Source organism: Pseudophryne corroboree, chromosome 6 (genome assembly GCF_028390025.1).
Source record: "Pseudophryne corroboree isolate aPseCor3 chromosome 6, aPseCor3.hap2, whole genome shotgun sequence".
Lineage (NCBI taxonomy): Eukaryota > Metazoa > Chordata > Amphibia > Anura > Myobatrachidae > Pseudophryne > Pseudophryne corroboree.
The window spans coordinates 352,732,710-352,757,621 of NC_086449.1; the positions used below are offsets into that span (position 1 = coordinate 352,732,710).

Sequence of the window (24,912 nt, forward strand, 5' to 3'; positions counted from 1 at the left end):
CACCTTTGGCAGCAGTTACAGCCTCAAGTCTTTTTGAATATGATGCCACAAACTAGGCACACCTATCTTTGGGCAGTTTTGCCCATTCCTCTTTGCAGCACCTCTCAAGCTCCATCAGGTTGGATGGGAAGTGTCGGTGCACAGCCATTTTCAGGTCTCTCCAGAGATGTTCAATCGGATTCAAGTTTGGGCTCTGGCTGGGCCACTCAAGGACATTCACAGTTATCCTGAAGCCACTCCTTTGATATCTTGGCTGTGTGCTTAGGGTTGTTGTCCTGCTGAAAGATGAACCATCGCTCCAGTCTGAGGTCAAGAGCGCTCTGGAGCAGGTTTTCATCCAGGATGTCTCTGTACATTGCTGCATTCATCTTTCCCTCTATCCTGACTAGTCTCCCAGTTCCTACAGCTGAAAAACATTCCCACAGCATGATGCTGCCACCACCATGCTTCACTGTAGGGATAGTATTGGCCTGGTGATGAGTGGTGCCTGGTTTCCTCCAAACATGACGCCTGGCATTCACGCCAAAGAGTTCAATCTTTGTCTCATCAGACCAGAGAATTTTGTTTCTCATGGTCTGAGAGTCCTTCAGGTGCATTTTGGCAAACTCCAGGCGGGCTGCCATGTGCTTTTTACTAAGGAGAGGCTTCCGTCTGGTCACTCTACCATGTAGGCCTGATTGGTGGATTGCTGCAGAGATGGTTGTCCTTCTGGAAGGTTCTCCTCTCTCCACAGAGGAATTCTGTAGCTCTGACAGAGTGACCATCGGGTTCTTGGTCACCTCCCTGACTAGGGCCCTTCTCCCCCCGATTGCTCAGTTTAGACGGCCGGCCAGCTCTAGTCCTGGTAGTTCCGAACTTCTTCCATTTATGGATGATGAGGCCACTGTGCTCATTGGGACCTTCAAAGCAGCTGGGGGTCGAGCTTTTAGTCATGCGGCTCCGACTCTATGGAACTCACTTCCCCGCACAGTGCGAGAGGCCCCAACTATAGAATCCTTCAAAAGTAGACTCAAGACTTTTCTGTTTACTAAAGCATTTCCATAGTGTCCCTTTTAGTATCTTCATGCTTCTGTATTTTATGAACATGTACTTCATTATTTTCTGTACTATATTATGCTATGTATCTGTTAAGCGCCTTGAGTCCTATTGGAGAAAGAGCGCTATATAAATAAAAAAAATATTATTATTATTATTATATTTTTCTGTACCCTTCCCCAGATTTGTGCCTCGAGACAATCCTGTCTCGGAGGTCTACAAACAATTCCTTTGACTTCATGCTTGGTTTGTGCTTAGACATGTATTATCAAGTGTGGGACTTTATATAGACAGGTGTGTGCCTTTCCAAATCATGTCCAGTCAACTAAATTTACCACAGGTGGACTCCAGTTAAGCTGTAGGAACATCTCAAGGATGATTAGTGGAAACAGGATGCACCCGAGCTCAATTTTGAGCTTCATGGCAAAGGCTGTGAATACTTATGTACATGTGATTTCTTAGTTTTATATTTTTAATAAACTTGCAAAAATCACAAAAAAACATTTTTATCATTGTCATATGGGGTATTGTGTGTAGAATTTTGTGGGAGAAAATGAATGTGCTCTATTTTGGAATAAGGCTGTAACATAACACAATGTGGAAAAAGTGAAGTGCTTTGAATAGTTTCTGGATGCACTGTATACACACCCCAAACACAGCCATGACACGCCTGCATTTTTCTTGCCATTCCCCGTTACCTTCCCCAAATGGTCCCTTCCTGTCAGTGACTCTGCATTAATAATCTCACTTCAAGTAGCATTGCAAAGTTACCTTGGTGAGTGCGCAGTGCGATTTCGGCTAATTGCACAATTGCGTAAACATCTGCATTGCATACAAACATGAATTACGCCCCCAGTGAACTCATATAGTGTAAGGTTTTTATGTTTTTCTGTTGTTGTTTTTTTCAGGTTTATATTATTTAAAAGATGGTAAAAACAAAAATAACATTGGGGATAATTCCAAGTTGATCGCAGCAGGAAAAATTTTAGCAGTTGGGCAAAACCATGTGCACTGCAGGGGAGGCAGATATAACATGTGCAGAAAGAGTTAGATTTGGGTGGGTTATTTTATTTCTGTGCAGGGTAAATACTGGCTGCTTTATTTTTACACTGCAATTTAGATTGCAGATTGAACTCACCACACCCAAATCTATCTCTCTCTGCACATGTTATATCTGCCTCCCCTGCAGTGCACATGGTTTTGCCCAACTGCTAAAAAATTTCCTGCTGCGATCAACTTGGAATTACCCCCATTGTGTTAATGTTTGGCATCAGGTTTTATGACTTACAGAAAAACATAGCAGGTGCCATTTCAACAAATATATCTACAGTGCTCCTACGGTATACTGTGTTTGGATTTAAATTTGGCTCCACTTTAAATAACCTCTGAACAATGTCCCTTTCCAAATAGTAGTACTGTGGTAGTGGTCCATGGTCTGGAACCACAACTATTTACTCTATTTATTACAGCCCCGACACTTGCATATAGCTGGGATCCTCACTGCTGAATGAGTCTCTCTGTAGCATCGGATACCCGAAACAGCATCTCTCCAGACTTTTGTTCAGACTTCTGCATGGAATCTCTCCTGCTATGGAAAGGGCTGAGCAGTGTAATGCATCGGCCCTACTAAGTAAAACATATGGTGGGGAACGCGAGGGAGGGACTACCTCCAGATACTAATGGCAATAGGACTTTACTTGTGTCTTTGTTTTGAAGTACTTTTATTTTTATGTTGCTTCTCCTTTCAACTGCAGTAGAGGTAAAGTTTGAAAGGTCTGAATATTTGTTTAGCCACTTTTGACATTTTGGGGTGTGATTGCACTGCAAAAGGGTTTTGTTTTTTTTACTTACTCTAGCCCCATAAATGTTTATTTCACATTTAAAACAGCAACGTATCTCTAATAGTGGATTTCTTCATAAACGAAAACATAAGTATTGCACGCGAACAATAAGGAAGCTCTGTAATGATGTGAAGGAAGGTCTTGTTTACACAATGCATGCTTGTTCTTGTAGCTCGTGAGTCGTGGAGACAGAACACTTCCTGGGGAGATATAGTGGAAGAGGAACCTTCTAGGCCACCAGGTCATGGTATCCACATGCATGAAAAGCTGTCCTCACCCTCCAGGAAAAGGTCAGCTTTGATGTAGTCAGGTGTTCAAAAAATGCTGCAAAGTAAGAATGCTTTCAAAAATAGAAATAGTTATTTTTATCAATTAACAAAACATATAAGTTAGCAAACAAAAGAGAAATCCTAAAGCAAATCAGTATTTGGTGTGAACACCCCTTCCTTTAAAAACAGCATCAATTCCTCTAGGTACACTTGCACAGTTTTTGAAGGAACTCGTCAGGGAGGTTGTTTCAAACATCTTGGAGAACTAATCACAGATCTTCTGTGGATGTAACCTTGATCAAATCCTTTCTGTCTCTTCATGTAATCCCAGACAGACTCGATGATGTTGAGATCAGAGCTTTTTGGGGCCATTTTATCACTTCCAGGACTCCTTGTTTTTCTTTACGCTGAAGATAGTTCTTAATGACATTGGATGGATGTACCAACCTCCCTGCCGAGTTCCTTCAAAAACTGCGTGCAAGTGTACCTGATGCTGTTTTGACGGCAAAGGGTGGTCCCACCAAATATGGATTTGCTTTAGATATCTCGTGTTCATTCACTTTGCATTTTGTCAATTGATAAAAATAAACTGTTAATACTTCTATTTTTGAAAGCATTCTTACTTTGCAACATTTTTCCCACACCTGTCTAAAAAGTTTGTACAGTACTGTAAATATATATATATATATATATATATATATATATAATTTTGGGATACAAAGAGCAACACATGAGATGGTGCTACATTAAAGTAGCTGTTTTAAAGTTAGGAAGAGTGAAACTATAATAAATAGTGTACATTTTAGTCAAAGGACATTAATTAGACTATACATTGGCTATTTTGTGGTTACACTCTTAATAACTATTCCATGAGACCTATCTCTGAGAACACTGGATAATGTACCTTTCCAGAATTGGAAAGCATGTAAACACCTATGTAATATGCCTGGGGTGTAGTTACATTGCTGGCAGTCGGGATCCCGGCGGTCAGGATACCGACACCGGAATTCCGACCACTGACAATGCCGCCAGCCAGAATCCCGGCTAACAGGAGCTATTCCCACTCTTTGTTGTCCACGACAGGGGCTTCGTAGCGCTCGCCCCCCTGCCGCCATTCTAGCGGCCAGGATCCCAGCTTAGGTTTGCTGACTGCCGGGATCCCAGCCGTTGGCATCCCACACCCAACGCATCTGCCTGAATGATTCCCTCAGCCTGTTAAGTATATGTGGCTATATGATGCGGGCCATAGGTAAGGTGAATGCCAGGGTGACTGTGGCCTAGTAGGAGAAGGAGATAGACATCTCATTGGGAGCCATGCGCTTGATACTTCACGAAGGCTTGGCCTGAGCAAAGTTTCTGCATGCTGGGTGCCCCATCAGCTGACTTGAGAGCAGAAGGAGGCTTGTGTGACTTGGTTTCGCAACATGCTAGCCAGGTTTGATGGTGGTCGTTCAAACTCTGTCTGAGAGAACATCAGTGCCATTGAATTCTGGATATACAGTTTCGTCCCCGAGACCAAACAACAGTTGACCCAGTGGACCTCAGTTGGTTGTGCGCCGCCACAGAGGTTCCGACATGAGCAGGTCGTGTCCAAGCAGATGGTGGCTGTTTTTATGGCCAAAACTAATCATGTACCTAACATACCACTTGTGCAGCAGCACACCGTCATTGGTGACTGGTATGCCAGAAATGCCTACTGCAGGTACTGGAAGCCATTTCCAGGTGCCGTGCAATTTCTCGCGCTTGTGGTGCCCTGCTCCTTTATGACAATGCAGCTGCCCACAAGTCCAGGAAAGTGGTGGATTTTTCTGGCCCATGAACGCATCCAGGAGCTTTGTCATCCGCCGTACATTCAAACCCTGGCACCCTGCGACTTCTTTGTGTTTCCTGCAAATCAGACACAAGATGCATGGGATTCGTTCTGAGTCACCAGAAGCTGCAGTGGAGACCTTCATCCAGCATGTAGAAGACATACCTTCTTCGGACTGGTACAGCTGTTTCACCAAATGGTTTGAGTGCATGCAATTTGGCATAGACTACTCTGGCGAATACTTTGATAAAATGTAATGTTCACGTTGTTTGTAAATAAAATACTTATTGCACACCACTCGTAGATTAAAAATTTGCCTCTGTAGGCTGATCCCAGTAAATGAATAAAGCTTCCTATATACTGTACTTTGGTAAAAATAATATTTAGCCCTCCTCCAGTTACTCTTGGAGATGCTACTCACACTACAGACAGTTCAGGCATTTCCTTTTCAGTGGAAAATTTGTGTAGAACCAGAAACCCTGATTTTGAGAGTTCCAGCATACAACCTGGTTGAATAGGTATACTTGGCCTACAGCAGAAGGTACACATATTGAAAATTGTAGTCATGGCTGTATTTCTCCTTCATCCACTAGGGGCCACTGGAGCGTAGTTACAATGGGGAAATAGTAGGCAGTAATTGGGAGCTGGCACTTTAAAATTCTCACACTGTGGCTAGCTCCTCCCCTACTATCTCCCCTCCAAGCCAGTCTTAGTTTAGTGCCCGAGAGAGCTGGTTCACTTGGGTTTAGCTGAAGAATTTTTTCTTTTTTCTCTGACGTCCTAGTGGATGCTGGGACTCCGTCAGGACCATGGGGAATAGCGGCTCCGCAGGAGACAGGGCACAAAATTTAAAAGTTTGACCACTAGGTGGTGTGTACTGGCTCCTCCCCCTATGACCCTCCTCCAAGCCTCAGTTAGGTTTTTGTGCCCGTCCGAGCAGGGTGCAATCTAGGTGGCTCTCCTAAAGAGCTGCTTAGAAAAAGTTTGTTAGGTTTTTTATTTTCAGTGAGTCCTGCTGGCAACAGGCTCACTGCAACGAGGGACTTAGGGGAGAAGAAGTGAACTCACCTGCGTGCAGGATGGATTTGCTTCTTAGGCTACTGGACACTAGCTCCAGAGGGACGATCACAGGTACAGCCTGGATGGGTCACCGGAGCCGCGCCGCCGACCCCCTTGCAGATGCCGAATAGAGAAGAGGTCCAGAAACCGGCGGCAGAAGATGTCTCAGTCTTCATGAGGTAGCGCACAGCACTGCAGCTGTGCGCCATTGCTCTCCGCACACTTCACACCAGCGGTCACTGAGGGTGCAGGGCGCTGGGGGGGGCGCCCTGGGCAGCAATGTAATATACCTATTCTGGCTAAAATATATCACATATAGCCCCTGGGGCTATATGGATGTATTTAACCCCTGCCAGGTTCCAAAAAAACCGGGAGAAGAAGCCCGCCGAAAAGGGGGCGGGGCCTATTCTCCTCAGCACACAGCGCCATTTTCCTGCCCAGCTCCGCTGCGAGGAAGGCTCCCAGGACTCTCCCCTGCACTGCACTACAGAAACAGGGTAAAAACAGAGAGGGGGGGCACTTATTGGCGATATTTATAATATTTGAGCTGCTATAAAGGGAACACACTTATTAAGGTTGTCCCTATATATATTTATAGCGCTTGGGTGTGTGCTGGCAAACTCTCCCTCTGTCTCCCCAAAGGGCTAGTGGGGTCCTGTCTTCTATCAGAGCATTCCCTGTGTGTCTGCTGTGTGTCGGTACGTGTGTGTCGACATGTATGAGGACGATGTTGGCGTGGAGGCGGAGCAATTGCCTGTAATGGTGATGTCACCCCCTAGGGAGTCGACACCAGAATGGATGGCTTTGTTTATGGAATTACGGGATAGTGTCAGCACGCTACAAAAGTCGGTTGACGACATGAGACAGCCGGCAAACCAGTTAGTACCTGTCCAGGCGTCTCAGACACCGTCAGGGGCTGTAAAACGCCCTTTACCTCAGTCGGTCGACACAGACCCAGACACTGACACTGAATCCAGTGTCGACGGTGAAGAAACAAACGTATTTTCCAGTAGGGCCACACGTTATATGATCACGGCAATGAAGGAGGCTTTGCATATCTCTGATACTGCAAGTACCACAAAAAGGGGTATTATGTGGGGTGTGAAAAAACTACCGATAGTTTTTCCTGAATCAGAGGAACTGAATGAAGTGTGTGATGAAGCGTGGGTTACCCCAGATAGAAAACTGCTAATTTCAAAGAAGTTATTGGCATTATACCCTTTCCCGCCAGAGGTTAGGACGCGCTGGGAAACACCTCCTAGGGTGGATAAGGCGCTCACACGCTTATCAAAGCAAGTGGCGTTACCGTCTCCTGATACGGCCGCCCTCAAGGATCCAGCTGATAGGAGGCTGGAGAATACATTAAAAAGTATATACACACATACGGGTGTTATACTGAGACCAGCAATCGCCTCAGCCTGGATGTGCAGTGCTGGCGTGGCTTGGTCGGAGTCGCTGTCTGAAAATATTGATACCCTGGATAGGGACAGTATTTTACTGACTATAGAGCAGTTAAAGGATGCATTTCTTTATATGCGAGATGCACAGAGAGATATTTGCACTCTGGCATCAAGAGTAAGTGCGATGTCCATATCTGCCAGAAGAAGTTTATGGACGCGCCAGTGGTCAGGTGATGCGGATTCCAAACGACATATGGAAGTATTGCCGTATAAGGGGGAGGAATTATTTGGGGTCGGTCTATCGGATCTGGTGGCCACGGCAACGGACGGAAAATCCACCTTTTTACCCCAGGTCACCTCCCAGCAGAAAAAGCCGCAGTCCTTTCGTTCCTATAAGAACAAACGAGCAAAAGGACATTCCTATTTTCCCCGAGGCAAAGGAAAGGGTAAGAGACTGCAACAAGCAGCTCCTTCCCAGGAGCAGAAGCCCTCCCCGGCTTCTACAAAGGCGTCAGCATGACGCTGGGACCTTACAAGCAGACTCAGGGGCGGTGGGGGGTCGCCTCAAACATTTCAGCGCACAGTGGGCTCACTCGCCGGTGGACCCCTGGATCCTGCAGGTAGTATCTCAGGGTTACAGGTTGGAATTCGAGAAGTCCCCTCCTCGCCGTTTCCTAAAGTCTGCTTTGCCAACGTCTCCCTCCGACAGGGCGACGGTATTGGAGGCCATTCACAAGCTGTATTCTCAGCAGGTGATAGTCAAGGTACCCCTCCTACAACAGGGACAGGGGTATTACTCCACGCTATTTGTGGTACCGAAGCCGGACGGCTCGGTAAGACCGATTCTAAATCTAAAATCTCTGAACCTGTACATACAAAAATTCAAGTTCAAGATGGAGTCACTCAGAGCAGTGATAGCGAATCTGGAAGAAGGGGATTTTATGGTGTCCTTGGACATCAAGGATGCTTACCTTCATGTTCCAATTTGTCCTTCACACCAAGGGTACCTCAGGTTCGTGGTCCAAAACTGTCATTATCAGTTTCAGATGCTGCCGTTTGGATTGTCCACGGCACCCCGGGTCTTTACCAAGGTAATGGCCGAAATGATGATCCTTCTTCGAAGAGAAGGCGTCTTAATTATCCCTTACTTGGACGATCTCCTGATAAGGGCAAGATCCAGAGAACAGCTGGAGGTCGGAGTAGCACTAACCCAAGTAGTGCTCCAACAACACGGGTGGATTCTGAATTTTCCAAAATCCCAACTGATCCCGACGACACGTCTGTTGTTCCTAGGGATGATTCTGGACACTGTTCAGAAAAAGGTATTTCTTCCGGAGGAGAAAGCCAGGGAGTTATCCGATCTAGTCAGGAACCTCCTAAAACCAGGAAAAGTATCTGTGCATCAATGCACAAGAGTCCTGGGAAAAATGGTAGCTTCTTACGAAGCGATTCCATTCGGCAGATTCCATGCACAAACTTTTCAGTGGGATCTGCTGGACAAATGGTCCGGATCGCATCTGCAGATGCATCAGCGGATAAAATTGTCCACAAGGACAAGAGTGTCTCTGCTATGGTGGTTGCAGAGTGCTCCTCTGTTAGAGGGCCGCAGATTCGGCATACAGAACTGGGTCCTAGTGACCACGGATGCCAGCCTGAGAGGCTGGGGAGCGGTCACACAGGGAAGAAACTTCCAGGGCGTGTGGTCAAGCCTGGAGACGTCTCTTCACATAAATATACTGGAGCTAAGAGCAATCTACAATGCTCTAAGCCTGGCAAAACCTCTGCTTCAGGGTCAGCCGGTGTTGATTCAGTCGGACAACATCACGGCAGTCGCCCACGTAAACAGACAGGGCGGCACAAGAAGCAGGAGGGCAATGGCAGAAGCTGCAAGGATTCTCCGCTGGGCAGAAAATCATGTGTTAGCACTGTCAGCTGTGTTCATCCCGGGAGTGGACAACTGGGAAGCAGACTTCCTCAGCAGACACGATCTGCACCCGGGAGAGTGGGGACTTCATCCAGAAGTCTTCCACATGATTGTGGTCCATTGGGAAAGACCAATGGTGGACATGATGGCGTCCCGCCTCAACAAAAAACTGGACAGGTATTGCGCCAGGTCAAGAGACCCTCAGGCAATAGCTGTAGACGCTCTGGTAACACCATGGGTATACCAGTCAGTGTATGTGTTTCCTCCTCTGCCTCTCATACCAAAAGTACTGAGAATTATACGGCAAAGGGGAGTAAGAACGATACTCGTGGCTCCGGATTGGCCAAGAAGAACTTGGTACCCAGAACTTCAGGAGATGCTCACGGAAGATCCGTGGCCTCTACCTCTAAGACGGGACCTGCTTCAGCAGGGACCGTGTCTATTCCAAGACTTACCGCGGCTGCGTTTGACGGCATGGCGGTTGAACGCCGAATCCTAAGGGAAAAAGGCGTTCCGGAAGAGGTCATCCCTACCCTGGTAAAAGCCAGGAAGGAGGTGACTGCACAACATTATCACCGCATTTGGAGAAAATATGTTGCGTGGTGTGAGGCCAGGAAGGCCCCGACGGAGGAATTTCAACTGGGTCGATTCCTACATTTCCTGCAAACAGGATTGTCTATGGGCCTCAAATTAGGGTCCATTAAGGTTCAAATTTCGGCCCTGTCGATTTTCTTCCAGAAAGAATTGGCTTCAGTTCCTGAAGTCCAGACTTTTGTAAAAGGAGTACTACATATACAGCCCCCGGTTGTGCCCCCAGTGGCACCGTGGGATCTTAATGTAGTTTTGGATTTTCTCAAATCCCATTGGTTTGAGCCACTCAAATCGGTGGATTTGAAATATCTTACATGGAAAGTAACCATGCTACTGGCCCTGGCTTCAGCCAGGAGAGTGTCAGAATTGGCGGCTTTATCGTATAAAAGCCCATATCTGATTTTCCATTCGGACAGGGCAGAACTGCGGACGCGTCCTCACTTTCTGCCTAAGGTGGTTTCAGCGTTTCACCTGAACCAGCCTATTGTGGTGCCTGCGGCTACTAGCGATTTGGAGGATTCCAAGTTGCTGGACGTTGTCAGAGCATTGAAAATATATATTTCAAGGACGGCTGGAGTCAGAAAATCTGACTCGCTGTTTATACTGTATGCACCCAACAAGCTGGGTGCTCCTGCTTCTAAGCAGACGATTGCTCGTTGGATTTGTAGCACAATTCAACTTGCACATTCTGTGGCAGGCCTGCCACAGCCTAAATCTGTCAAGGCCCATTTCACAAGGAAGGTGGGCTCATCTTGGGCGGCTGCCCGAGGGGTCTCGGCATTACAACTCTGCCGAGCAGCTACGTGGTCAGGGGAGAACACGTTTGTAAAATTCTACAAATTTGATACCCTGGCTAAGGAGGACCTGGAGTTCTCTCATTCGGTGCTGCAGAGTCATCCGCACTCTCCCGCCCGTTTGGGAGCTTTGGTATAATCCCCATGGTCCTGACGGAGTCCCAGCATCCACTAGGACGTCAGAGAAAATAAGATTTTACTTACCGATAAATCTATTTCTCGTAGTCCGTAGTGGATGCTGGGCGCCCATCCCAAGTGCGGATTGTCTGCAATACTTGTACATAGTTATTGTTACAAAAAAATCGGGTTGTTATTGTTGTGAGCCGTCTGTTCAGAGGCTCCTACGTTTGTCATACTGTTAACTGGGTACAGATCACAAGTTGTACGGTGTGATTGGTGTGGCTGGTATGAGTCTTACCCGGGATTCAAAATCCTTCCTTATTGTGTACGCTCGTCCGGGCACAGTATCCTAACTGAGGCTTGGAGGAGGGTCATAGGGGGAGGAGCCAGTACACACCACCTAGTGGTCAAACTTTTAAATTTTGTGCCCTGTCTCCTGCGGAGCCGCTATTCCCCATGGTCCTGACGGAGTCCCAGCATCCACTACGGACTACGAGAAATAGATTTATCGGTAAGTAAAATCTTATTTTCTTTATTATTTTTCTTTTTCTTTCACACACACACAGACTGCCAGCTCTGCCACTGCCAGTCTGCACCGCGGGAGCTGCCGGCGGGGTCCCATCGCAGCTGCGTGCGGCTCGGGATGGGCCCCGGTTGAGGGAGACACTGAGCTCTCCTGAGTTGGCCGGACACCGCTGCGTGCGGCGCGTGCGGGGCCACTCCATCCAGCAGAAGATTCCGGCAGCATGGCAGCGGTGAGTATCAAAAATGGCCGGACACCGCTGCGTGCGGCGCGTGTCGGGGCCGCTGGGTCGAAACGCCTGACGGAAGGAAGCGGTGAGTACAATCTCCCCCCCTCCCCCTCCAGACTGATGTATGTTTTTACATTTTTCAGTTTCAGTGTTTTAATACATGGATGGACAGGCTCCCCTATACTCTCCAGTCAGACAGGCTGGAGTGCATAAAAGGCTTACTAATTTGAAATTGGCGCCATTATGTGGGGGGCGGAGCTTCAGCCCGCTCTGTAAGCGGGCTCAGCGCTCTTCACTCCCCGGCTGCAGCATACAGGCAGCCGGGTGATATATTTACATATATCATATATCTGTGTAATAATTAGCATCCACAGTTTTTTTTTTCTGTCTACATAGCTCTCATGGCAGAGTGGTAACACCTATGGTTACGATGCCCACGAGCTAGGGTTCGATTCCAGCATAGGACACACTCTCCCCGGCTGCAGCATACACACTTACAGGCAGCCGGGTGATAGTGCGGTTTTAATTTTAAAGTGACCGGAGCAGGGGGGCGGAGCTAACTCCCGCTCCGTTCGGCGGGCTCAGGCTTTCCGCTCCCCGGCCGCACATCGCTCCCCGGCCGCAGCATACAGGCGGCCGGGGGATGCATGGGCGCTTTCCGCTTACTATACAGCGGATTTTAATTTGGCGCCGAAGCGGAGGGGGCGGAGCTAACTCCCGCTCTGTACGGCGGGCTTTCTCCGCTCCCCAGCCGCTGCAGCACAGTCCCCCGCACCCCGGGCCACTGAAAGCTCCTTTCCTCTCCTGGCTGTGCAGGGAGGATTCTTTACATGTATAAGGTATGAGGGGGGGGTGAAGCTTATTCCCCCCCCCCCCCCCCCCCCCGGTGGAGGCTCCCAGCTCTCATGGTCACTAGGCAACACACCTGTCTCTGGAGTTTGTAGCTTTTCTGTGCAGTGTGCTGCAGAAATATTTGTTACATCTTGCTTTGGCTACATTCCTCCTGCAGGGGAGTCCTCTGCCCCATTTCAGACATTTAGATCAGGGAATCTGCTCTATTACAGGAGCTGGGACTCGGCTCATTGATAATTAAAAATCTACTGTGCAGTATTTCTTTACCCTACATATACACAGTATTTATCTACCCTATTAGGTGCACAGTATTTATCTACCCTATTAGGTGCACAGTATTTATCTACCCTATTAGGTGCACAGTATTTATCTACCCTATTAGGTGCATGGATTCACTGTGGTGTGTATATAGATATATATAGATATGTTTGTATATATATATATATTTAAGTGTGTGTGGGTATGTGTATAGATATGTTTGTATATATATATATATATATATTTAAGTGTGTGTGGGTATGTATATAGATATATCCATACAATACCATATATAGGGGATAAAACAAACACTTCCGCAATGTTTTCTAGAAACAGAATACCCCACCTTGCCACATAACATTTTCACCCATCTTTTCTCACAGGCTGGTCACCATTTTGAAAAGCCAGCGGAACCTCCGAGAAACATCTGCTGCACCTTAATTAGCGGTACACTACATACAGGGCTGGGTGTTTCCTTCCCTTTATTATTCCTTGGTGTCACTAGTTACTAATGCTATTTGTAATTGGGGAATGTGTGTAAGGCATCAGACAAATAGCGCTGTGGCTCAGTACGCTAGTAGTGGGTATCTGAACAGGGGTTTGAATCCAAACAAAACCTTTAAGGAGAGCTCCTATAGCCTAGGGCTAAGATTCCTGTCCCACAGCGCAGCGTTACTGGTTCAGGTTTCCGCTGCTCCAGAAAGTTTATTTGAATCGTGTCGGTCACTACACATTATAGTGCAGACCTTACATAGGGCTGTGTTTATTTAACCCACCTTTTCTCCTTTCGTTTGTCTCACCTGGGATAGTCAAAGAATTCCCTCTTAGGTGTGAAGTATGCGGTGGAGCCATCTGCTTAGCCCTCCACGCACCTGCAGGACACTCCTGTTTGAACAGCTCAGATTATACAGGTAATGTCACTGGTAACCAGAGACCTTGTTTGTCATTTCCCCTCTCCAGGTTTCTAAATGAACCTTGCTAACTAACCTTCCATGTTACAATACTGATGATGTCTGTTTTCTGTGGAGTCTGAACCTGTGCCTCAGAATATCCAGGTGCATTATACAGCAGTTCGTCTGAGACTGCAGGTAAAGGAGGCGGACACGTCAAGTCCATCAGGGTTCGACGCCGATGACGAAATGACAGCGACTGGTCCAGTTTCGGATGAGCTGGCCAGGCTCCGGTAGACGGCCGGCAGACGCCCGAATACACAATTTCAGGTATCAAACAATGTTTGTTTTCCTATCCTTTCCCCGCAGACGGCAGGAAAGGGTATCAGAACCTCTCCAGGGTATACCCCTCGATGTATCGCCGGTCCAACAAGCTGCCGTTTTCCTGAGGCAACCTTGCTCAGGGATCCATCGAAGACATATACGGCAGCAGGGTTCTACCTTGTCCGGAGCAGGTAGGTTGTGGAACAATTGTCCTCTAGGTTACAGGATGTTTCGCATCCGGATCAATTGATACTTTGGTACGGGTCAGAATCACGATTCTGCTTTATGTTCTTTGGAGGTCTCCGCGTCTGCAGTCTCGGAACCTGCATTTTCGCTTTGGGCTGTCTTAACCCGACGACCTCTGGGGCTGCGACAGTGACAGGTGAACATGAGATCCTACGGGGCAGATGGTTCAGGGGAAGGAACTTTCTGCAGGATTTCTTGAACCATTGGAGGTAAGTCCACTTTGCTTTCTCCTACTTCTGCCCCAGCTCCAAGACAGACCTTTACCGGTCTTTCCTTTAGATTTTTACCGTGCCCTTTCAGGCTTTCGACTCCACACGGGCGATATCTCTGTCGCCAGGGGATCTCAGAAGGAAAAAAAAAAAAAAAAGCTGAAGCAGAGGTTCAACATCCTCGGTCCAGTCTGATTTTACATCATCCTATACACACACTAAAGGTCAGACTTTCCTACCACCTGGAGGGTCCCAGGGTAGACGCAGGTCGGTGGGAGAAGGCTTGGGTGGTTACAGACTAGATTTGGGAGTACAACCATCTCGGGAGTCCCTCGGCAGGGGTCGGCCGATTTACGATGACAAGAGAGTCATACTGCAGGCGGCGCTCCATATGCTTCTAACCGCAAAGGGTGTTGATCCCTGTTTTTTTACATATCATTTGAATCGGGACAGTTCTCAGGCCTTTGTTTTCTTTTCACGTTCCGAAGCCAGTTGGCTCGGCCAGGCCTATTCTGGCTTTAGAATCCTTTCAGTCTGTGATTGCTAGTTGAACAAGAAAGGGAGTTTTATGCGTCCCTTGTCTTCAGGGATGCCTGTTTACTGATTTCCGTTGGGTTTCCTCATCGGGCTTTACTCAGAGTCGCATTACAGGATTCTCATTTTCACTGTAAGTCCTTTCCTTTCGGTCTCTCTTCCGCTCCCACAGGGTTCAGGAAGATCACGGAATAACTCTTTTTCAAGGGGTTGACGTTGGTTCCCTAATGGGACAATCTACTGCTACTATCCCACTCTGTACATTACGTGGCTTCTGAAGATCCGGAGGATCCAGGAGCTTCTGGTTCGACACAGATCCAATTTATGCTCCTCGTAGACGTTTTTTCAACACGGTCCGTCAGAGGATTTTTCCTTCCTCGGCATCAGGTACTCTATTTCTTCAGTCAAGTTGCGACGCAATGAGTGGTCGCCTACATTCCCCTCTGAGCGGGGGACAACAATCTTCTTTCCAGGTCAGGCCACCAGGTCAGACTCCTGGGTGAGGGAACATTCCCCGGAGTTTTGTCAGCTGGTCTGCTGTGGGCGGAGATTTCGAATCGACCTCAGGGCGTTCTGACTGACTCTTTAACCCTTTACTACTCACGGACGTGAGCTCTGGTGGCAGTAGCCGAGGATGCCCTCAGGGCTCCTGGGAGTTTCTGGTTATTCTATCCTGCCTCCTTTTCTATTTCTACCTCACTTTCGGTAACACAGGAGGAGAATATGCGTGCTAGTCCTCTCGGTGGCTCTGGTTGGGCCACCCATGACTTGAAGATACGGCTACAACTGTTGTCGGTAGAGGAGCCTTGGCTCCTACCTCGACTGGACTGTCTACTTCAACAGGGTCCTTTTCTTTGTTCAATCTTACACTGGTTTCATTTAACCGTGTGACTGTTCACGAGACCTCAGAAGGGAGGAGTTCCCTAGTTCGGTTAGGCCTACTAGGCCCCGATTTCAGAAGTCTGTTACCTCTTCTCGCTTTTGCCACTTTTGGAAAACTGTATGGGACATAATAAGGATAAAAGGGGGTTTTCCCCTTCTTTCAGTTACCATTCAGCCGTAATCTTTGGTTTCTCTGGGAGGTTTTGCTCTGCTGCGCTTCAAACCACATTGACCTGAATTTTCGGTCCCTGCCTTTTTCGGTTTTCTTCCAAAAGAAATTAGCCTGGCACCCGTAAGTTCGGGCTCTCTTTCAGGGAGTACTCTATTAGCAACTCCCCCGGCTGAGCTTCGGCCTCAGCGGTCGTTTCTTCCAAAGGGCATGTCCGTTTTTCATATAATTCTGACACTAGTGTTTTTCAGTCCTCTTTGACTGTTGTCAGGGCTCGCTGACTTTCTCTACAGAGGTCTTAGGCTATTCGACGAAGGGTTTTTTCTTCTTTATTCTGTACGATGCTCCCGTACTAAATAGCCAGGGTCCTAGCATATGCTGGGCTGCTGGATACATCTGACCATCAGACAGTCTTCTTGGCGGTTGCTCGGGAGCCTCCGTTTTCCATTTCAGCGCACTTTACGTGCGTGGTGGGACCTTCGTGGGCAGCTGCCCGTGGGGTCTCCATGAATACTTTAGGTCGGGCGGCTACTTGGTCCGGCCGTCATACGTTTGTCAAATTCTACAAGTTTGACACTTTTGCGGCCTCTGCATCTCAGTTTGGCCGAGTGGTTTTACAGAACTCTCAGCGCTCTCCCACCCGTTCTGGGAGCTCTGGGACGTCCCCATTGTAACTACGCTCCAGTGGCCCATAGTGGATGAAGTAGAAATCAGGATTTTGGTACTTACCGATAAATCCCTTTCTCCGATTCCACAGGGGCCACTGGACGCCCGCCCAGCGCTGTTCCTCCTTGTTTTTTGCTTAACGGTTTGCAGATCACCATATGACTGCTTGTTGAGTTCGGGCTAGCCGGTTGTTTGTTAGGTTCTGTTCCAGGTTGGGTTTGTGTTATCCTGGTTTACAGGGCGTCATTAACCTCCTCTACCTTACGGTTTGTTTATTACAGCTCTCCTCGGGCACAGTTTTACGTAGACTGGCTTGGAGGGGAGATAGTAGGGGAGGAGCTAGCCACAGTGTGAGAATTTTAAAGTGCCAGCTCCCAATTACTGCCTACTATTTCCCCATTGTAACTACGCTCCAGTGGCCCCTGTGGAATCGGAGAAAGGGATTTATCGGTAAGTACCAAAATCCTGATTTCAATTCCTGAGTTGGTAAGTGAGGGCCCTATTACAGATGATGATTCCCATTGTTTCCTTTCTCCAGAACGATTGCTGAATCCAAAAAGAAGCATGAAGAGAAGCAGCTGAAGGCACAGCAGCTGAGGGAAAAGCTGCGAGAAGAGAAAGCGCTTAAGCTTCAAAAGCTGCTTGAAAGGGTGAGTTGAGAATTTAGAGTCAAAATCAGTATAGTGCAAATAATAGAAGTATTATATTATCATGGGACAGCTGTACCAAGACATCCTAAATAGACCATTATTGCTATTATTGTTGTTACAGCCATTGTCTGCTAAAATGTCGCCTTGTGTTTGAAATTCCTAAAGAATTACCAGCAGTAGTTGAGCAATCTGGCTGTAGTGTGTGTGGCCAATTACATGTGCAGTTGTAATTACATACAGATATGTCCTCATATATCTTTGCTGCAGTCACGCCAAATAGCCCATCTTACCACGCTAGGTTGCGTGAGAATCTTCTAGCGTCTGCTGTCTTTTTTTTTTTTTTATCAGAGAATGCGTCTTATTTGCAACGCAATGTGACTAGGACGCACAAGGAGACTGTGCTGATTAAGTTGATATTTAACACTTGTACAGTATATCTGTGTGTGACTGAGTCTCTGAATCTGTACATAGAGTGCTACAATGTAGCCGCTGCAGCATTTTTCTATACAAGTCCTGATCTGCTCCATATACAGACTCAGTTACGCACAATACACAAGTGTCATATATCACATTAATCAGCACAGTCTCCTTGTGTGTCCTAGTCACATTGCATTGCTAATAGGATGATGTTAGCAGGGTTGCACGGAACCTGGCGGCTCACTCACGCCAGGCATTTCAAACTGCATGGCGGATTGAGTGTCGATGTATGAGGAAGCATCTGTATACAGCTGTTCAGCATTTTGGCTTGCTTTAAGGATAGGTATGTTATTTATTTTATTTCTCTGACGTCCTAGTGGATGCTGGGACTTCCGTAAGGACCATGGGGGAATAGCGGCTCCGCAGGAGACTGGGCACAAAAGTAAAAGCTTTAGACTAGCTGGTGTGCACTGGCTCCTCCCCCTATGACCCTCCTCCAAGCCTCAGTTAGATTTTTGTGCCCGAAGGAGAAGGGTGCATGCTAGGTGGCTCTCCTGAGCTGCTTAGAAGTAAAAGTTTAAATAGGTTTTTTATTTTCAGTGAGTCCTGCTGGCAACAGGCTCACTGCATCGTGGGACTAAGGGGAGAAGAAGCGAACTCACCTGCGTGCAGAGTGGATTGGGCTTCTTGGCTACTGGACATTAGCTCCAGAGGGACGATCACAGGTTCAGCCTGGATGGGTCCCGGAGCCGCGCCGCCGGCCCCCTTACAGAGCCAGAACAGCGAAGAGGTCCGGAGAAATCGGCGGCAGAAGACGTTCCTGTCTTCAAATAAGGTAGCGCACAGCACTGCAGCTGTGCGCCATTGCTCTCAGCACACTTCACACTCCGGTCACTGAGGGTGCAGGGCGCTGGGGGGGAGTGCCCTGAGACGCAATAAAACACTGTAAAAACCTTATATGGCTAAAGAAATGCATCACATATAGCTCCTGGGCTATATGGATGCATTTAACCCCTGCCAGTTTTCCTGAAAAAAGCGGGAGAAAAGGCCGCCGTGAAGGGGGCGGAGCCTTTCTCCTCAGCACACAAGCGCCATTTTCTTTCACAGCTCCGCTGGAAGGATGGCTCCCTGACTCTCCCCTGCAGTCCTGCACTACAGAAACAGGGTAAAACAGAGAGGGGGGGCACTATTGGCAGCTAATATATAAATACAGCAGCTATAACAGGGAGTAACACTTATATAAGGTTATCCCTGTATATATATAGCGCTCTGGTGTGTGCTGGCAAACTCTCCCTCTGTCTCCCCAAAGGGCTAGTGGGGTCCTGTCCTCTATCAGAGCATTCCCTGTGTGTGTGCTGGGTGTCGGTACGATTGTGTCGACATGTATGAGGAGGAAAATGATGTGGAAGCAGAGCAATTGCCTGTGTTAGTGATGTCACCCCCTAGGGAGTCGACACCTGACTGGATGGTCGTATTTAAAGAATTACGTGACAATGTCAGCACTTTGCAAAAAACTGTTGACGACATGAGACAGCCGGCAAATCAGTTAGTGCCTGTTCAGGCGTCTCAGACACCGTCAGGGGCGCTAAAACGCCCGTTACCTCAGATGGTCGACACAGACCCAGACACGGATACTGAATCCAGTGTCGACGGTGAGGAGACAAACGTAATGTCCAGTAGGGCCACACGTTACATGATCACGGCAATGAAGGAGGCATTGAACATTTCTGACACTACAAGTACCACAAAAAAGGGTATTATGTGGGGTGTGAAAAAACTACCAGTAGTTTTTCCTGAATCAGAGGAATTAAATGAGGTGTGTGATAAAGCGTGGGCTTCCCCCGATAAAAAACTGCTGATTTCTAACAAATTATTGGCACTATACCCTTTCCCGCCAGAGGTTAGGGCACGTTGGGAAACACCCCCTAGGGTAGATAAGGCGCTCACACGCTTATCAAAACAAGTGGCGTTACCGTCTCCTGATACGGCCGCCCTCAAGGAACCAGCTGATAGAAGGCTGGAAAATATCCTAAAAGGTATATACACACATACTGGTGTTATACTGCGACCAGCAATCGCCTCAGCCTGGATGTGCAGTGCTGGAGTGGCTTGGTCGGATTCCCTGACTGAAAATATTGATACCCTGGATAGGGACAGTATTTTATTAACTATAGAGCATTTAAAGGATGCATTACTATATATGCGAGATGCACAGAGGGATATTTGCACCCTGGCATCAAGAGTGAGTGCGATGTCCATTTCTGCCAGAAGGGCGTTATGGACGCGACAGTGGTCAGGTGATGCAGATTCCAAACGACATATGGAAGTATTGCCGTATAAAGGGGAGGAGTTATTTGGGGTCGGTCTATCAGACCTGGTGGCCACGGCAACGGCTGGAAAGTCCACCTTTTTACCCCAGGTCACCTCTCAGCAGAAAAAGACACCGTCTTTTCAAACTCAGTCCTTTCGTTCCTATAAGAACAAGCGGGCAAAAGGCCACTCATTTCTGCCCCGGGGCAGAGGAAGGGGAAAAAGACTGCACCAGGCAGCCTCTTCCCAGGAGCAGAAGCCCTCCCCCGCTTCTGCCAAGTCTTCAGCATGACGCTGGGGCTTTACAAGCGGACTCAGGCACGGTGGGGGCCCGTCTCAAAAATTTCAACGCGCAGTGGGCTCACTCGCAAGTGGACCCCTGGATCCTGCAGGTAGTATCACAGGGGTACAAATTGGAATTTGAGACGTCTCCCCCTCGCCGATTCCTGAAGTCTGCTCTTCCAACGTCTCCCTCCGACAGGGAGGCAGTATTGGAAGCTATTCACAAGCTGTATTCCCAGCAGGTGATAATCAAGGTACCCCTCCTACAACAGGGAAAGGGGTATTATTCCACGCTGTTTGTGGTACCGAAGCCGGACGGCTCGGTGAGACCAATTTTAAATCTAAAATCCTTGAACACTTACATAAAAAGGTTCAAATTCAAGATGGAATCACTCAGAGCAGTGATAGCGAACCTGGAAGAAGGGGACTACATGGTATCTCTGGACATCAAAGATGCTTATCTCCATGTCCCAATCTTCCCTTCTCACCAGGGGTACCTCAGGTTTGTGGTTCAAAACTGTCATTATCAGTTTCAGACGCTGCCGTTTGGATTGTCCACGGCACCCCGGGTCTTTACCAAGGTAATGGCCGAAATGATGATTCTTCTTCGAAGAAAAGGCGTCTTAATTATCCCTTACTTGGACGATCTCCTGATAAGGGCAAGATCCAGGAAACAGTTAGAGTTCGGAGTAGCACTGTCTCAGGTAGTGCTACGTCAGCACGGGTGGATTCTAAATATCCCAAAATCACAGCTGATTCCAACACGTCTACTGTTCCTGGGGATGATTCTGGACACAGTCCAGAAAAAGGTGTTTCTCCCGGAGGAGAAGGCCAGGGAGTTATCCGAGCTAGTCAGGAACCTCCTAAAACCAGGCCAAGTGTCAGTGCATCAATGCACGAGAGTCCTGGGAAAAATGGTGGCTTCTTACGAAGCAATTCCATTCGGAAGATTCCATGCAATTCTGGAACTAAGGGCCATTTACAATGCCCTAAGTCAAGCAAGGCCTCTGCTTCAGGGTCAGTCGGTATTGATCCAATCGGACAACATCACGGCAGTCGCCCACGTCAACAGACAGGGCGGCACAAGAAGCAGGAGGGCAATGGCAGAAGCTGCAAGGATTCTCCGCTGGGCGGAAAATCATGTGGTGGCACTGTCAGCAGTGTTCATTCCGGGAGTGGACAACTGGGAAGCAGACTTCCTCAGCAGACACGACCTCCACCCGTGGGAGTGGGGACTTCACCCAGAAGTCTTCCAAGTGATTGTAAACCGTTGGGAAAAACCAAAGGTGGACATGATGGCGTCCCGTCTCAACAAAAAACTGGACAGATATTGCGCCAGGTCAAGGGACCCTCAGGCAATAGCGGTGGACGCTCTGGTAACACCGTGGGTGTACCAGTCGGTGTATGTGTTCCCTCCTCTGCCTCTCATACCCAAAGTACTGAGAATCATAAGAAGGAGAGGAGTGAGAACTATACTCGTGGCTCCGGATTGGCCAAGAAGAACTTGGTACCCGGAACTGCAAGAGATGCTCACGGAGGACCCATGGCCTCTACCTCTAAGAAAGGACCTGCTCCAGCAGGGACCTTGTCTGTTCCAAGACTTACCGCGACTGCGTTTGATGGCATGGCGGTTGAACGCCGGATCCTGATGGAAAAAGGCATTCCGGATGAAGTCATCCCTACCCTGATCAAAGCCAGGAAGGATGTAACCGCGAAACATTATCACCGCATTTGGCGGAAATATGTTGCGTGGTGTGAGGCCAAGAAGGCCCCCACAGAGGAATTTCAACTGGGTCGTTTCCTGCATTTCCTGCAAGCAGGACTGTCTATGGGCCTAAAATTAGGATCCATTAAGTTTCAGATTTCGGCCCTGTCGATCTTCTTCCAGAAAGAACTGGCTTCAGTGCCTGAAGTTCAGACGTTTGTCAAGGGGGTACTGCATATACAGCCTCCTTTTGTGCCACCAGTGGCACCTTGGGATCTCAATGTAGTTTTAGGGTTCCTAAAATCACATTGGTTTGAACCACTCACCACTGTGGAATTAAGATATCTCACATGGAAGGTGGTCATGCTGTTAGCTCTGGCGTCAGCCAGGCGTGTCTCAGAATTGGCGGCTTTGTCATATAAAAGCCCTTACCTAATTTTTCATTCAGACAGGGCAGAATTGAGGACTCGTCCTCAATTTCTCCCTAAGGTGGTTTCAGCGTTTCACATGAACCAACCTATTGTGGTGCCTGCGGCTACTAGGGACTTGGAGGACTCCAAGTTGTTGGACGTAGTCAGGGCCCTGAAAATATATGTTTCCAGGACGGCTGGAGTCAGAAAATCTGACTCGCTGTTTATCCTGTATGCACCCAACAAGCTGGGTGCTCCTGCTTCTAAGCAGACGATTGCTCGTTGGATTTGTAGTACAATTCAGCTTGCACATTCTGTGGCAGGACTGCCACAGCCAAAATCTGTTAAAGCCCATTCCACAAGGAAAGTGGGCTCATCTTGGGCGGCTGCCCGAGGGGTCTCGGCTTTACAACTTTGCCGAGCAGCTACTTGGTCAGGGGCAAACACGTTTGCAAAATTTTACAAATTCAATACCCTGGCTGAGGAGGACCTGGAGTTCTCTCATTCGGTGCTGCAGAGTCATCCGCACTCTCCCGCCCGTTTGGGAGCTTTGGTATAATCCCCATGGTCCTTACGGAAGTCCCAGCATCCACTAGGACGTCAGAGAAAATAAGAATTTACTTACCGATAATTCTATTTCTCGTAGTCCGTAGTGGATGCTGGGCGCCCATCCCAAGTGCGGATTGTCTGCAATACTTGTATATAGTTATTGTTACAAAAAAATCGGGTTTGTTTATTGTTGTGAGCCATCTTTTCAGAGGCTCCTACGTTTATCATACTGTTAACTGGGTTCAGATCACAGGTTGTACGGTGTGATTGGTGTGGCTGGTATGAGTCTTACCCGGGATTCAAAATCCTTCCTTATTATGTACGCTCGTCCGGGCACAGTATCCTAACTGAGGCTTGGAGGAGGGTCATAGGGGGAGGAGCCAGTGCACACCAGCTAGTCTAAAGCTTTTACTTTTGTGCCCAGTCTCCTGCGGAGCCGCTATTCCCCCATGGTCCTTACGGAAGTCCCAGCATCCACTACGGACTACGAGAAATAGAATTATCGGTAAGTAAATTCTTATTTTTTTTTGATTGGTTTAAATTAAAAATGATGCTACAATTCACGGATACTCTGACAGTCCTGAGGCTACAGGACAGGCTTTGAGCCATTTTTTTCACATTATTTTGCTTACAATTCTTTAGCAGCTATATATATTGTGTTAAATATATCAAATTGTAGGAATATCTCACAGGTTAGTGTTTGGAGATATTTTCTTTATAGATATAATTTTGTTATAGGAGAAAGATGTGCGAAAGTGGAAGGAAGAATTGCTAGAGCAGAGGCGCAAAATGATGGACGAGAAGCTGCTCCATGCAGAGTTTAAGCGGGACGTTCAGCTACAAGCCATTGTGAAGAAGGCTCAGGAGGAGGAAGCCAAGGTATGGGAATCAGCAGAGCAATCACTGCATATTTTGGGGGGGACATACTGTACAAAAATGATATTGCCAACAGTGTCAAATAATAGGGTGGAGATGATACAGGAAATGTTAGACAGCTATACGGCTGGTTGCAGATCTTAGCAAGCAGTGTTTGAACTGGCACTTTGCTGGCAGTAGGATAAACCAGATGAAAGCATGATAGGTATGGATAAATGACCTAGGGGTCTATTCATGTAGCAGACAAAAGCCCTGTTTTGCGTTAAACAGGGCTTTTCTCTGCCTAGTGCAATTCACAGAGCGGTTTACCGTGGAGAAGTCTCTGACTTCTCCAGCGGTACCCCCGCTCTGTGCCTGAATCGCATCACCATACCTTTGTATGGTGAGTGCGATTCATGAAGTTGCAGAAAGCTCTGCTTTCCGCTTCTCCATGGAGTTCAGGTTCGCCATCTCAGGACAGCGTAACCTGAACTGTAGTGTGGAGACAGCAGGGAAGCTCAATGCTTCCCTGCTCTCTGCTCGGCACCTGGAGCTGGCTCCGCCCCCGACCTCCCAGCAACCACTGCGGCCTGCCGGGAGGTCAACACCCTGCGCGTGCGCAAAGGGACCCGCCGCTGGACTCCGCGCATCGCAGGGAGGGACCGCTGGAGATGACCTCACCGCAGGAGCCCCAGACACCGCAGCGCATCGTCGGAAGGGTGAGTATACATGAATTGCTACTTATTACAGCTATACATCGCATCGAAGCGATGCGATGTATAGTGATAAGTAGCAATTCTGATTTCATTTTCTACATGAATAGACCCCCTTGTCTTTAGTCATCTTTCTTTTCTATTATAACACTAAACATTGAACTTTTAAAAGTTATGACTGTTTTGAAGATTGTGAAGAAAATAGGACTTTGTAGTTTTTGATTAAAACGTGGGGTGCAGTTACACTTGTAGCCACACGAGTAAGACATCCTGATTTCATCTTTCCCATTAAAGTTGAGGAAACAGCCAGCGACTGCTGTCGTCATGTATGTGAGTCACCAATAGAGCTAGTGTACACCTTTTTCACTTTGTATCTTCCGATATTGCACACCATCC

General features: G+C 47.8%; 1 protein-coding gene across 3 annotated transcripts in view; it reads left to right on the plus strand.

Moving 5' to 3' along the window:
* SCAPER (S-phase cyclin A associated protein in the ER) overlaps nt 1–24,912 on the plus strand; it is a 725,664-nt gene that overhangs the window by 200,159 nt on the left and 500,593 nt on the right. For all 3 annotated transcript variants that reach the window (XM_063926586.1, XM_063926587.1, XM_063926588.1), the window contains exons 12-14: nt 3,049–3,166; nt 17,164–17,275; nt 23,687–23,827. In XM_063926586.1, coding sequence (XP_063782656.1) covers nt 3,049–3,166; nt 17,164–17,275; nt 23,687–23,827 — 371 coding nt within the window. The remainder of the gene's footprint in view (nt 1–3,048; nt 3,167–17,163; nt 17,276–23,686; nt 23,828–24,912) is intronic.